General features: G+C 38.8%; 1 protein-coding gene across 2 annotated transcripts in view; it reads left to right on the top strand.

Annotated features, from left to right (window-relative positions):
- PTBP1 (polypyrimidine tract binding protein 1) overlaps positions 1-14,339 on the top strand; it is a 55,019-nt gene that overhangs the window by 14,660 nt on the left and 26,020 nt on the right. Inside the window, exons 3-5 of one of the 2 annotated variants that reach the window (XM_038384106.2) lie at positions 8,935-9,010; positions 10,047-10,219; positions 11,803-11,949. In XM_038384106.2, coding sequence (XP_038240034.1) covers positions 8,935-9,010; positions 10,047-10,219; positions 11,803-11,949 — 396 coding nt within the window. The remainder of the gene's footprint in view (positions 1-8,934; positions 9,011-10,046; positions 10,220-11,802; positions 11,950-14,339) is intronic. The other variant, XM_038384109.2, reaches the window with a different exon arrangement.

Raw genomic sequence — 14,339 nt, forward strand, 5'->3', positions numbered from 1 at the left:
TTGATCAACCTGCCTGTAGATTAGTGGGAGGTAGGAGGGAAAGACTATGGGAATAGGAGCCAGTCCCTTACTAGAGGCAATCTCCTGTATAAAATGAGGAAAATAGACATGAAATTTGCCCTAATAATTCAGATACTTCCTTTTTCTGGGTGAACTCGCTCTTGAATCTAACTCCACAAAGAGTATTGGCATATAACAGCATCATAATTCAAGTTCATGGCATTAAGAATTCATTTGTCCTGTCATCTTCCATTCTAATATATCTGATATGTGAAATCAAGTCTCAGATGCACATTTGGTTGAATTGTCTATTGAAAAAACTCTAGCAGTGACCTTTTTCTGGGTTCAGTGTGGGGGTTTTTAGGGGGAAAGAGGAGGGGGTGAATTTTCCCTGTTGAAAGAAAAATGTTGAGCTAGCTGAGACAACCCTTGAATTGTCCTTCCTACCTCATAAAGAAGCTTCTAAAAATACTCATTAAACAGCATGTATATCCAGCAAGTGTTTCAACATTTGTTCTTGGTAGATCACTTCGAAAGTTCCCATAGTGATAAACAGTTTTGAAGAGCTCACTGTTTTGTGTGCTATATACTAGATCACCTGAAGCTATGGGAGCTATTACAGTTTAAATGTAGTGTCTCATTTTACTGACATGGATCCCTCTTATATCTTGAAAGTCTAATTTAACCCTTCAAAAACCAGATTAATCAGTTAATTTCACAGTGCCTATAGACAAAATTCCTGTCTGTGCAAGGAAAATGGCCTGTTGACAATGGCTGTCAGCTACAGTCTCCCCAGGGACCCTGTCAATTAGTGTTGAAAGCTGTTTAGCTAGCATAGATACCCAGTGTGCTACAGAATGTGATAGATGGTGGAGCATGGTGTCTGTCATGGTTTTTGTAACATTGTTTCAGCCTGCGCTATCAGCTCAAACTTTTTATGTTGGGCAGAGGACATCTGATTTTTTTAAACTATTTTTGTTTGTACTACCTTAGTGCACAGGACCCTAGTCATGGACCAGAACTCCATTGTGCTAAGTGCTGTAGAGAACAAAAGGATGGCCCCAGAAAGCTTACAATCTAAGTATGATTCATTTTAGTGTATATGTGACATATGAGGAAGCTGTTGCAGGGACATTGACTTAATTAGTCTGTCTCCCTCGTTCTCACAACAATAATTCTGGATCTCAGTACCACAGTTGAATGGAATTTTCATTGCAAGCCTTGCAGCAGGTCTGCACTTAAAAAGCTGGTGCAGCTATGCAAAGATGCTACTATGCCAATGGGATAGTTTCCTGTTGGTGTCGTAAATCCACCTCTGTGTGAGGTGGTACTATGTCAATGTCTACAGGAGGGCTTCTCCCATGTGCTGTCTACCCTTTGGGGGTGGGGGGGAAGAAGGGAGTTGATCAGTATAACTGTTCACTCGGGGAGAGGATTTTTCACACCCCTGAGCGATGTAATTATGCTGATGTAAATTTATAGTGTAGACATGGCCTTGATGTCTCTCTCAATTCAGGAGTTTTGGGGTAACTTTCATATGAAGGTAAAGCATTGTGGTGCAGCAGCAAACCTTCTTACTGTGCCCTTTTAAATTGGTGTCAGTACTGTCTCTCATTGGCATAAACAACATAGGGGTTGAAAGCTTTATACCTGTACAAAAGGACACATTCTTCATGTTGTGTACAACTTTGACTTCAGACATTTATGGAGGGAAATGGAGTATGGAAATATCCAAGTTGTGGTTGGTCACAGTGGTAAAGGACAAAAGCTTTAATCAGGGATTTTCTTGTCTGATTAAGTTTTACTGGGTCAAACATGTTGACTTTACCAGCTGACAGTTTCCTCTGTTGGGGGAGGTGGGAGGAGGGTGTTCAGAGGTGCAAATGAGTTAGGTGCCCAACTCCCATTGAAAGTCAATAGGAATTAAGCACTTACCTGCCTTTTTGTGCCTTTGAACATTTTCCCCCTGGGATCCTAAAGAGAGGCAGGTTAACAAATGCTGTTCCTTCCATCTTCACATGCAATTGATGAGCAGTGTGAGGCACTTCATGTCCAAGGGCTGGGTGTATGGCTGCTTTACGGCATTTACCACTGTTTGACCCAGAGTTAAATTGAATTTGTATATCTGTATTTTATACTGCCAGTAAACCAGCAAAGTAGCCTTTTTCTAATTCTTGTCATAGCTTAAACGTTACCTCTGCCCCCACTGACAGGCCGTGTAATGCAGTATTCTGGAAGTACATTTTTAATTCTATGTAATAACTTGAAAATGTGGAGGAGTCCCACAATTTCATGTCCTGTCTAAATGCTTGCTAAAGCTTATTAGTTTTCTCTCATTAGTAGCTTTGATGCAGAGCACATTGGAATTCAGGTTTTCAATTAGCTGCCACCATGTAACATCACTAGGTTTAGTCTTTAAATTATTCATAACAAAACAGTCTCTAGCTTGGATCGCTTTCTAGCCCTTTGCTCAGACAGAATGCAACTAATTTATTTTTTATGGGTGACTAGTTTTTAAGTAGATGAAGGATTATACAGATCAACTGAAAATTTATGGAGTTCCATAGGTGTGTTTTGAGACGCATAACAAGTCCCTACCCTAAGATGTTTGTATTCATGCAAGCACTCTCTTTGCTCAGAAACTCAAGTTAGCTGATTGGAAGTAAAATTCTAATGAAGACAAGGCAGTTTGTAATTTTCACATGAGTTAGTGGGTTGAATTAAATTGGGTTTCCCCCTTAGTGTTTAACTTGACCCACTAACTTGTGTGGAAAAATACCAACTGCCTTGTCTTTTACCTTGAGTTAACACCACTTTTTTCTTAGTGAAGACAAGGCTTTGTCTTTATTTTACAAGAGGGGAAAATGGTCGCTGGCATTTGAGAATTCAAAACTATAATTTAATTTAGAAAATGAGTGTGAATGTTTTATATATTTTATCCCACAGCAACTTCCACTTTTGGGAGTATAAACCTTCCTTTCGGAACATTTTGAAGAAGGAATTATTTGTAGTTAATATTGTACAGCTAGACTAGATGGTGTATAGGTGCATTTTATTAGATTTAAGCTGCTAGAGCAACAAACCAGTAGTGCTGTGTGTGGTAGACAAAAGCAGGCTGCTGCCATAGAAACACCCACTGTCAGTATTTAACCTGTTAATATTTTATGATGTAGCTAATAGTGATCTTTTTTTTGGACTACAAAGACAAGGTATACAGCTATGCTGAACAAGACTTGTCAACATATTTAAATGCACTTGCTATGCTTTGTTTTCTGCAAACAACAAGAAAAGTAATATTTCGGTAGCTATAATAGAAAATACAAATTAATAGGGTTCTTACACTAACATTAACACCATTCCTCATATTGGCAGTTTGGTTACTCTTTTCTGAAATAGCAGGTGGGTAAGGGAGATGGCTTTCAGAAATTGCACTGCAAGATGAGTAATGTGGTGTTACCTGTCATAAATGTTAATTTCGGTATCTGAAGAGCTATATGTGCAGAGCCTTTGGGACAGTAGTCTGGGAACAAAATTGCAATATTTTTGTAAAAAGTGATGATGCAGCAATTAGAAGGGGAAGAATGCACTATGGTGTAAGATGTACAGGAAGTAGGGTTGTTGCTCAATCACAGTTAACTTACGCAATTAACTGAAATTAATCATGATTAATTGCACTGTTAAACAATAGAATACCATTTGAAATTTATTAAATATTTTTGGATGTTTTTCTGTACTGGGCTCACTTTATATTTTTTATTACAAATATTTGCACTGTAAAAATGAGTATTTTTCAGTTCACCTACAAGTACTGTAGTGCAATATCTTTATCATGAAAGTGCAACTTACAAGTGTATATTTTTGTTACATAACTGCACTCAAAAACAAAATAATGTAAAACTGCAAGTCCACTATGTCCTACTTCTTGTTCAACAAGTCGCTAAGAGAAACAAGTTTGTTTACATTTACAGGACATGATGCTGCCCACTTAATTACAATGTCACCTGAAAGTGAGAACAGGCTTTCCTATGACACTGTTGTAGCTGGCACCGCAAGATATTTACCTACCAGATGTGCTAAAGATTCATATGCCTCTTCATGCTTCAGCCATCATTCTAGAGGACATGCTTCCATGCTGATGATGCTCCTTTAAAAAAATGTTAATTAAATTTGTGACTGAACTCGTTGGGGGAGAATCGTATGTCTCCTGCTCTGTTTTACCTGTATTGCCATATATTTAATGTTTATAGCAGTCTCGGATGATCCAGCATGTTGTTCGTTTTAAGAACACTTTCACTGCAGATTTGACAAAACACATAAGGTACCAATGTGAGATTTCTAGAGATAGCTACAGCACTCAATCCAAGATTTAAGAATCTTACATGCCTTCTGAAATCTGAGAGGGATGAGGTGTGACACATGCTTTCAGAAGTCTTAGAAGAGCAACACTTTGATGTGGAAACTAGAGAACCCAAACCACCAAAAAAGAAAATCAACCTTCTGCTGGTGGCATCTGACTCAGATGACGAAAATGAACATGAGTCGGTTCACACTGCTTTGGATTGTTGTTGAGCAGAACCAGTCATCAGCATGGACGCATGTCCTCTGAAATGGTGGCTGAAGCATGAAGGGACATCTAAATCTTTAGCACATCTTAATATCTTGCGATGTGGCTGCAACAGTGCCATGCAAACACCTTTTCTCACTTTCATGTGACGTAAACAAGAAGCAGTCAGCATTACTTTCTGCAAGTGTAAACAAACTTGTTTGTCTGAGTGATTGACTGAACAAGAAGTAGGACTGATTGGACTTGTAGGCTCTAAAGTTGTACATTGTTTTATTTTTGATTGCAGTTTTTTGTACATAATTCTATATTTGTAAGTTCACCTTCAATGATAGAGATTGCACTGTGGTACTTGTATGAGGTGAATTGAAGAAAAATATTCTTTTTTACAGTGCAAATATTTGTAATATAAAATGAGCACTGTACACTTGGTATTCTGTGTCATTGAAATAAATATATTTGAAAATGTAGAAAAGATCCAAAAATATTTAAATAAATGGTATTCTATTGTTTAACAGCGTGAAAAAATTAATTGCACGATTAATTGTAATTTTTTAATCTCTTGACACCCCTAACAGGAAGTAAAAGGGGAATCAGTTTACTAAGTTTTTTAATTATTTTGTTTTTTAAAACACATGTAGACTTCTTAGTCTTCAGACATCCAGCACTGAGTAATTCTTAATAATTGCTCTTTTTAAATATACACAGCATTCCTTGGTCCCAAAACTTAAGAAATGGGTGAACCTTTCCTTCTGTCTTTTGATGGCAGGAGACTTTAAAGAGCACCAAATTTGGTTGTCCAGCTTCCTGAAGTTGCTTTTTGTGGAATAAAATTACTAGTATAACTTGAAGTTTATGCTAGTATAGTTTGTGCTAAACTGAAAAAGGCCACTATTATCCTGAACGAGTGTATATACAGTTATACTTGTACAGTAATTCTGTAAATTCCCCATGTAGGCAAGATGGTGTAATTGTAGTTTTCCAGTCCCTTCAATTCTCCCTCTTCATTAGCTCACATTTCCAGCTGGGAAGCTTACAAATAGACTGCTGCTGCTTTCTGTGTAAAACAGTCTTCCCCCTCTACTTTCTGGCTCTTGTCACAGCAGGCATTTAGAATGTCTTGAAGATAAGAGGGGTGTGGATTTGTGAAGTTACACTTCGATTAAAGAATCCCTGAAGTGTCGAATACTAGCAGCAGTAAGCATTTCTTGCTTATATACACTTGACATATTTTTAAGTGCAAGAAGAAAATGGTGTAACTCTTCAAAGTACTACAAAAGCATCATTCAAGCTGGCAGATTTGGAGGAGCCAAATTCTTTCTGACATAGAACGAATGTTTTTCCAGTCAATAGTTTCCTAACCTTACCTCCCACAGAGGGCAAATACATGGCTTATTCTTCTAGTGTTTCTATAGATATATCATGAGGACTTACTGTGTGAGCAGAACCAGTCTCCGCATGCTATCAGATTGATACTGGAGACTTCTGATTCCATAAAACCTTGCCTGGTGTTTAAATAGAAAATTTACTAATCATGGTGATTTTCTTTTAAAGATACTTGGGTTAAAAGCTGGGATTTGCGAGAGCATCTCAGGGAGTGAGGCAGTCAACCTCCCTTAAAGATTTTGAAAATCTCAACCAAAATTCTTTATTCTTATTAAATAAATAAATCTTATGAATGCCATAGTAGATGGACACTTAAACAGTGAAATGTGAATCAAGATTGTGCTGCTTTAGCTTGTATTTCACTGTTTGAACAATGAAGAGACTAATTAGGTGCACTTGTTAATAACCAGTTGCAATTTGACTCCTAGTTTCTCATGCACTAGCAATGTTGAGGTGTTTAGGTATGGCAGAGGAATGTTCCTGAGAACAGATTTATTGGGATTTTTACATTTCATGGAACAACTTTGTCTTAAGTTTTACAAAAGCTTATTTTCATTCTTTTTAAAAGAAACCTCTAAAATGGTGTAATACTTCAGTTCCAATTGCTGTAGTTCAGGGGTTCACAAACTTTCGCAAGATGGATTGCATCTTTAATAGTGAAGTTCTTAATGCAGTTTATTGGTTGGAAACAAGGAGAGAACATTGTGTGCCCAGTCCACTCTCTGCAGACCCCAGCAAATGTTTTGCAGATGACCAGTGATCCACAAACTAGATCAGGTTCCCAAGTTATCTTGTGGTGTGCACCAAAGTGTTGCATTTGGCTTTGGAAAGTAGTTAGCAAGTCATCCAACAGGATATTCAAGATGCAAATAGATAAAATGTGTTTAGAATATAACTCCAGTTCATTTTGAGCTGCTTGTATGACCTACTTTTTTACCCTGCTCATAGATGCAGTGAAAAGAGTGCTTTTGTCTTTACAGATACTGTTACTCCTTAAGTGGTCACTAGATAGTGTTTCCAGTAATTGGAGTGTGTGATGATAGAGTATGGTTTCATCAAGATGTTGGAAAACAGAACAACTTCCCATTTGATTGAGGCAGAGACTATAGAAGTAGATAAACCAAGTTCTCAGTTACCAGGGGAAGTCTTTGTTGTGCCGTAATTTCATGTGTGGATCAAGATAAAACTATAATTGACCTACAGCTTTAAAAAATGCCCTTTTTGGTAATACCCAACTTACTTATTCTGAGTTTTCAAATCTTCGTAACTTAGACTTCAGCATTGACTGTTTTGCTATGTAGCACTAACTTAAATTAAAATTAGGGAGATGATTAGCTTGTTCTAAAACTTCATACACCAATATGAATATAAGCAACGCTGATGAATTTGAGGTTGTATGCAGTTTTTCTTAGTAAAAAGTGTGAGCAGCTAATGCTGTTTAAATAAGATTGGCCTTGTTCAATAGAACTAAACTAGGTGGTTGAATCAGTTAGATACTTACAACAGTCACTGCCAACTGTGTCGCCAATCTGTCTGGTTTCTCTTGTGATGTTCTTTTGACTGGATTGCAGGGTATTGGGAGATGAAGTACCAGATTATTCAGTATGTAATTGCATTAGAGTCAAGGGTCAGAATTGTCAGTTTTGATACGTGAAAAGTGTGGAATTTTTAACCGTCTCTTAAATTTACAGTAGTAATCAGAAGTTTGTCTGTAGTCTCACTGATAGAAACACAATTTCTTTTAATGAAAGCAACAACAATTTGTATCCAAACTGGTTTTAAAAATCTGCTACAGAAAAAAATTTCTGTTTGTCCCATATAGAAATGTAACTTTACAATGAGTTACTCAGAGACTGCAGATTGTGCTACCTTTGTGTTCATTGGATAGTTACTTGCTCAACAAGTAGCCCTGCTGATTTCAGTGGGAATGCTCATGGCATAAGGTACTGTGCAAAGTGATGGTATCACAGTCTGGCCCAGTGCTTTGGTAATAAATATTGTCTGTATTTCAGAATAGTTTAGTCTGTTCATTTTTATTAAAATAAACTTGTACATTATCCAACAGTTTGATTTTTAGTTCTCCAAGGCACTTATTTTATATGGAAATTAGGCTGCTCTTGGTTACTCTCTAGACTCTAGCTCCTAAGATGCAAATTAAAGAACTTAAAAGTAAGATGACAGACAAATGGCCACAATACTTTTTGCTGGATGTGTACACTTGGACTCAGATTTGTGGAGATACTTTAATAAAATAATGTGGAACACCCCTTAGGCTTATAATAGGACAATATCAAATAATTGGCAAAAGCTATCTGGGGAAAGACTTGTAGCGTTGCATTTTCAGTTCTTGATCTGTCTGTGTAACCGGTCTTCTCCTTGCCACTGAAAAACATGCATCCTACGTCTTGTTTAGCAGCACCTCACATAGTGTGTGACTTAATGTCATACAATAACGTTTTTAGATGGCGTGGTTTTAGACCTTATAAGCAAGAGCTTAACTAGCAGTAGCATTTAGAGCTTTTTGACTTGTTCTTTGTAACCTAAGGCAAATATTCGGAAGGGTGGGTTAGTTTAATGTTGCTGCCAGAGTGACTGGAGTATTGGGTTTTTTTGTTGTTGTTTTTTTTTAAATTAAAGAATGGATGAAAATCTTGTCTGGTATAGGTAATTCTGCCACTAGATTTTCGGTGCCTGTTATCCTAATAGTTCAGGAGGGTATGCAGTCCAGAGGTTTTTGTTCCTGATGATCTTCACACTTTACTCCCCCCCGCCAAATTTATGTAGCTCTACACATTTGCCTGATTTAAAATTACATACAGATGAATGAAAGGCCAAGTAGATCTACTGTCAAAGTATTTTTCCTTACACACTTCTGCTCAGTTTCTCTACCATCTTAATTTCTGAATTGTCCTCCTGTTCTCAAAGTACCTGAACAGAATTTAGAAAAATGCTGTCAACTTACCCTTTCCCATCTTTTTCTCTTCCAGCGGGGATCTGACGAGCTTTTCTCTACTTGTGTTACTAACGGACCCTTTATCATGAGCAGCAACTCTGCTTCTGCAGGTAAAATTGCTAGCAAAAAAGTATAGCAACCCATGATGAGTGTTGAAGGTACAATTAGCAGGGCTACTTTATTTCACTTGCTCTTGGTTTAAAATCTCTGCTTTCATTCTCACTACTTGTTCTGGTTAGGGTTTGTGTAAGAGCATACAAAATATCTGACTAGCTGCTGTCCTACATCCTAAAAAGGCCTAGGAGTTTGAACAAAATTGGTACCACAGGACTACTACTAAAATGGCCCTTTAAGAGATTAGACCCCACAGTTCATACTATAAACCTCTGCAGTTGTGCATAAATTGATCCTTAGGTTGATTTCGGAAATATGTAGTCACCATGATGGGTATTATTGAAACAGTCTTATGCAGTATGGAGGTGAGTTCATAATCCTGCTCTAGATAAACTCATTAGTATTTGAGTGCAGAATGTTGCATTTCATGGTTTGCTTTATTTGCCTCAAATTCTGCAGCTTTGAGCTAACACAATCCTCCAGTTATCTTATGTTCTCCTTAACTTCTGGCCTTTCTGCTAAGCTATATCATCTAGTATATGTTAGTATACTGCCAACAATGTATGGCTAGCAATCGGATGATGCAGAATCCAGCTGAGCTAAGATGAAGTCTAGAGTTGCCATGTTTTCTGTTTGATATTAACTATTTAAGGTGTGAGCCCCCTCAAAAAGCAGCTTCACCACCAATAATACTAGTCAAAGTGAAAAGGAAAAGGCAGACTAAAAATGTCTCAAACCTTAGAGTATAAATATGGGCTGTGACATACTGTAAACATAAATGGTAAAATGGCCACTTGAGAGTTAACTTGTGATTCCATTGCTCCTATGTCACTCAGCTCACTTATATAATTTGAAAAAATGAGTAGAACCATGTGTCTTATTTGGGTTGCCTTAGAGCATGAAATTTCTCTATAATTTGGTGAGTTGGAAACTGAATGTGGGAGGCAAAATGCAAGACAAAGTGGTAACCTGATGCCCTGTCTCAATCAATTGGAACTGTAACAACCAACAATGCTTGTTCGTTCTTTTCAGCTAATGGAAATGACAGCAAAAAATTCAAAGGTGACAGCAGAAGTGCGGGGGTTCCTTCACGAGTAATCCACGTCCGTAAACTCCCCAGTGACGTCACGGAGGCAGAAGTCATTTCTTTGGGATTACCTTTTGGCAAAGTCACCAATCTTCTAATGCTAAAAGGAAAAAATCAGGTACTGTCCCAACAATTGAAAGTGGGGATTTTATGGGACACTTGATTGAAACCATTGTCATGGCATCAGCAAATAAGATGTATATTGCTAACATAACTTTCACAACTGCCATATAGTAGTTACTAACTTCCAGATACATTTTTTGTTGTTCAAGATGATTTTAAGAGCTATTCAAAAACGCCCTCTTTTCTGACTTCAGGAGCTTCAAACACTGCTTGCATGCAGTCACTTTTCTATTAAAATTGATTGTAAACTACAAAGCAGGAGAGTATTTTACAGAAGACTGAGCCAGCTCTTAATCATGCTGGCCCAGTAGCCTCTTTGGTCTTCTAAGTTTTGAAGTTAAAGGATGTCTAAAAATTTAACAAGTAATCAAAGCCAAAACCCAGTTGGACAATATAGTAGGTTAGCACGAATTCATGGTGACCAGGAAATCCATTGTGTATTATAAATTGGGAAGCAGAGTTTTACAGTTACTGCATCACATAAAATATTTTATTTTGATTTTTGCAAGTATAAAAGTGTGGCTCTTTTGATCTGATATTTCATAGTATATAAATTGCATTTATGCTGTGTATCCTAAAAGTAATGACTCACTGCAGCACATTTGCATCTTTGTTAGAAGTAGTATGAGATCATAAGAATAAGCAGATTTGAAGATTAGCAGAGAATTAGTGAGGTTCTACATTACATGTGTTAATACATAGTTCATGTGGTTTCATGCACTCAATTATTGTTTGCAGTTTTTTACAATGCTATTGTAAAAAAGTGGGAGATTTTAGCTAGTAAATTTAAAATATTCAAGATTAGGGCCTGATTTATATCTACAAAAGGTGAAAGTAGGCTGAAATCTGGGGTAATGCTTCAGTCTGCACTAGTGTCACTGTCACTTTTGGCACTGTCAGAATTCATGGTCTCTTCAGTCTGATTACGGAAATTCTTTTGCAAACTGTTTTTATAACGGATCTGTTGCCAAAAATTGTGATCTGAAGTCCTAAAAATGAGACCCAAGTTAATAAACCTGGTATTTTTAACTGCACAGTGAAAACTCTCACTTGTTTTCAATATGGTTAGTCTCTTCTAAAAACAAGACTTAGTTGAAAACTTCTTGCAATTCTGTCTGTTGTACAAGCAAATGTTCTTGAAAGCTTGCATGTAAACATGTTTCAGAGTAGCAGCCGTGTTAGTCTGTATTCGCAAAAAGAAAAGGAGTACTTGTGGCGCCTTAAAGACTAAACAATTTGAGCATAAGCTTTCGTGAGCTACAGCTCACTTCATCGGATGCATTCAGTGGACTACTGCTCACTTAATCAGATGCATCCGATGAAGCGAGCTGTAGCTTACGAAAGCTTATGCTCAAATAAATTTGTTAGCCGCTAAGGTGCCACAAGTACTCCTTTTCTTTTTGCATGTAAACTCTCGGAACACACCACTGCTGTACATCTTGCTAAATCTCACTTAATATCCTGTACAGAAGACCTACCATCATTCACATCATGGTACCATACAACATTCAAATTGCCACCTTAATGTAAGCGGTTCTGGTAATAACCAGAACATGTTGCATTTGTGATCTTATGCAGGCTTTCATAGAAATGAACACTGAGGAAGCAGCAAACACCATGGTAAGTTACTACACCACAGTCACTCCAGTCCTTCGAAGCCAGCCCATCTACATTCAGTTCTCAAACCACAAGGAACTCAAAACAGACAACTCTCCAAACCAAGCAGTGAGTAGTAATTCTTTACATTGTCCTTCAATAACTGCCTAGCACTTCACTGAGTACCCTTAAACCTCCAATTGCCAGAAGCTGGTCTGGATGACAAGACAAATCATTCAAAATTGCCTTAATCTTTGAGTAGTGTCCCTATGGGTGCTCCACCCCATGTGCCTTTGATTGGAGATTTTCATTAGTATTGTTTGTCCATTCTGCACATGTGCCGTTAATATCTGTATGTCTTGCACTGAGGGTATATCAGGCTGTGCAAGTGAACTGCCCTCAATTCCTTTTCAGCCACCTTCACCTGAAGTGGAGCTTGGCGTGTTTGCCTTTGCTTTGGCAGTGCTTGTTTATCCCAACTTAGCTAGCCTAGTTAGTTCTTAGTTTGTAATCATAGCTTGTAGTTTCTTGCGGGGAGGTGAGGAGTTTCTTTTCCTCTGGGGAAATCCTACCTGTGTGGGGCATGACCAGTTTACTGGGATTTAAATGTTACACCTAATATAGAGGGAAGCTATCCTGATCAGTGCTCCCTGGGAGAGTCACGTGTTCCTGCAAGTGTAGCTTCTGGTTAGCCCTCTAATGTAGGGTTTGGAAGAATTCAGAAAGGAGGCTGTGACTACTGATGGGGGAGTGTTCCCTTCACCCTGATTTGGAACCAGGTCAGGAGAACTCCCATGTACATCACTCCCTGGGGACCTCTAGCGCCCCTTCATCTTTGACACAGCACTCTTCTAGAAAGGGGAGATCCTCAGAGTCCTCTTCGAAACATCCGAAGAAGAGGAGCACTAATTCCCTCCCAAAGAACCCTCCTCAGATTTCATTCCCTCACCAGTCGATGGTCTCGGAGACTATGTCCTTGAGGCTCAGTACTGTGGAGGCAAAAATACCCTCCTGTGCTGATAACTAGGAAATCAGGTTTAAGTCCAGTCATGGTTCTCTGAAGGCCCTGGTACTATCTACTGGAGATGCACACACACCAAACACAGAGGAACAGTACTGGTGGACTTAACTCCTTTCCCCATTCCCCTATGGAGTTCTTCAGTACCTTGTAAGCCTCTAGCCACATCAGCATTCTAAGCAATCGGTACTGACTAGCAAGGACAAGCGTACTCCTCTATTTATGCTGTAGCAACATTCAGAGCTGCAAGATTTTTAGATACACAAAGGACTTATCAGTGACTGCTGAACCAGAGTCCTCATTGCTGGTGGTTAGAGTGCCTTTTGGTACTGAGTCACTCAGGCTTCAGACATTTCCAGTACTTTCACCCCCTTTTCAGTTGAATATCTAACAATAAAAGAAGAGGATGATGATTTCCCTTCAGCATATGGACCTCCTTTCTCAGAGGGGTAGGAGCGGTACTCAAGGATTTCACAACTCCTGTGGGAGCAACCCTGCGTGCCACCTCTTCCCCTATTCTTCCCCTCAGTGGTGGTGATGGAATCCTGGCGCATTTTATCAGTTTTCCAGGCTCCCAGCCCTCTCCATCAGAATGAAAGGGAGACTCAAGCTTCTTCTCTCCAGCAAGAGGAAGAAACATATGAATCCCAAGAAACTAGGGCAGATGAAGCCAATCCTTAAGCTACCACTTTGTAGTTTTATACCATCCTCACCAGATGAATCTGTAATGCCTCCTCCATCTATGGTGAATAGCTTTTGGCAGTTCCAGAATCTTGTTAGGTGGGTGACAGAATCCTTAGATACCTTGTTGAGGAGGTCAGAGAATCCAAACTCAAGCTGCTGGATATTCTGCACTTTGCAACACATCCAGAGTTGCCCTTCTTCTCCACAAGGCTCTTCTGGAACCTTCTAAAACCATTTGGCAAACTCGGGCTACAGTAATGCCTACATGTCAAAGGACTCGGATGTCTTATTCTCCCACCCTCCACCTAACGCTTGGTGGTTGATGCAGTTAATGAACGGGGCAAGCAACATTGTAAGTCCTCCCCATATGATAGAGACCAGAAGTGCCTGGCCCTGCTGGGCAGAGAATCCTATTCATCAGCAACCCTACAGATCCATATCCCAAATTACTGGGTACTGATGGTAAAATACAAATACATGTATAGGTTATTGAACTAACCAAAGGAAACAATTGCAGGCTGTTGCTGACAGACAATTACTGGCCAGGACATCTCTTCAGGCAGCTCTGGGTGCTGCAGATACTGTAGCCCACTTCAGCTCTGTGGCAGTGGTGGTGCACCAGGCTTCATGCTTACAGCTTCCCCAGAGAAGTCTAGAATATGGTGGTGGACCTTCCATTTGATGGACTGAAGTTGTTTGCAGAAAGTACTGTTGAGTTTTTGCATACCCTTACAGATTCCAGGGCCACATTACACTTGTTAGGTATCTACACTCCTACAAACAAAAGGAAGTTTAGATCACAAATGGCTCAAAGTTC

Source organism: Dermochelys coriacea, chromosome 25, assembly GCF_009764565.3.
Source record: "Dermochelys coriacea isolate rDerCor1 chromosome 25, rDerCor1.pri.v4, whole genome shotgun sequence".
Classification (NCBI taxonomy): domain Eukaryota; kingdom Metazoa; phylum Chordata; order Testudines; family Dermochelyidae; genus Dermochelys; species Dermochelys coriacea.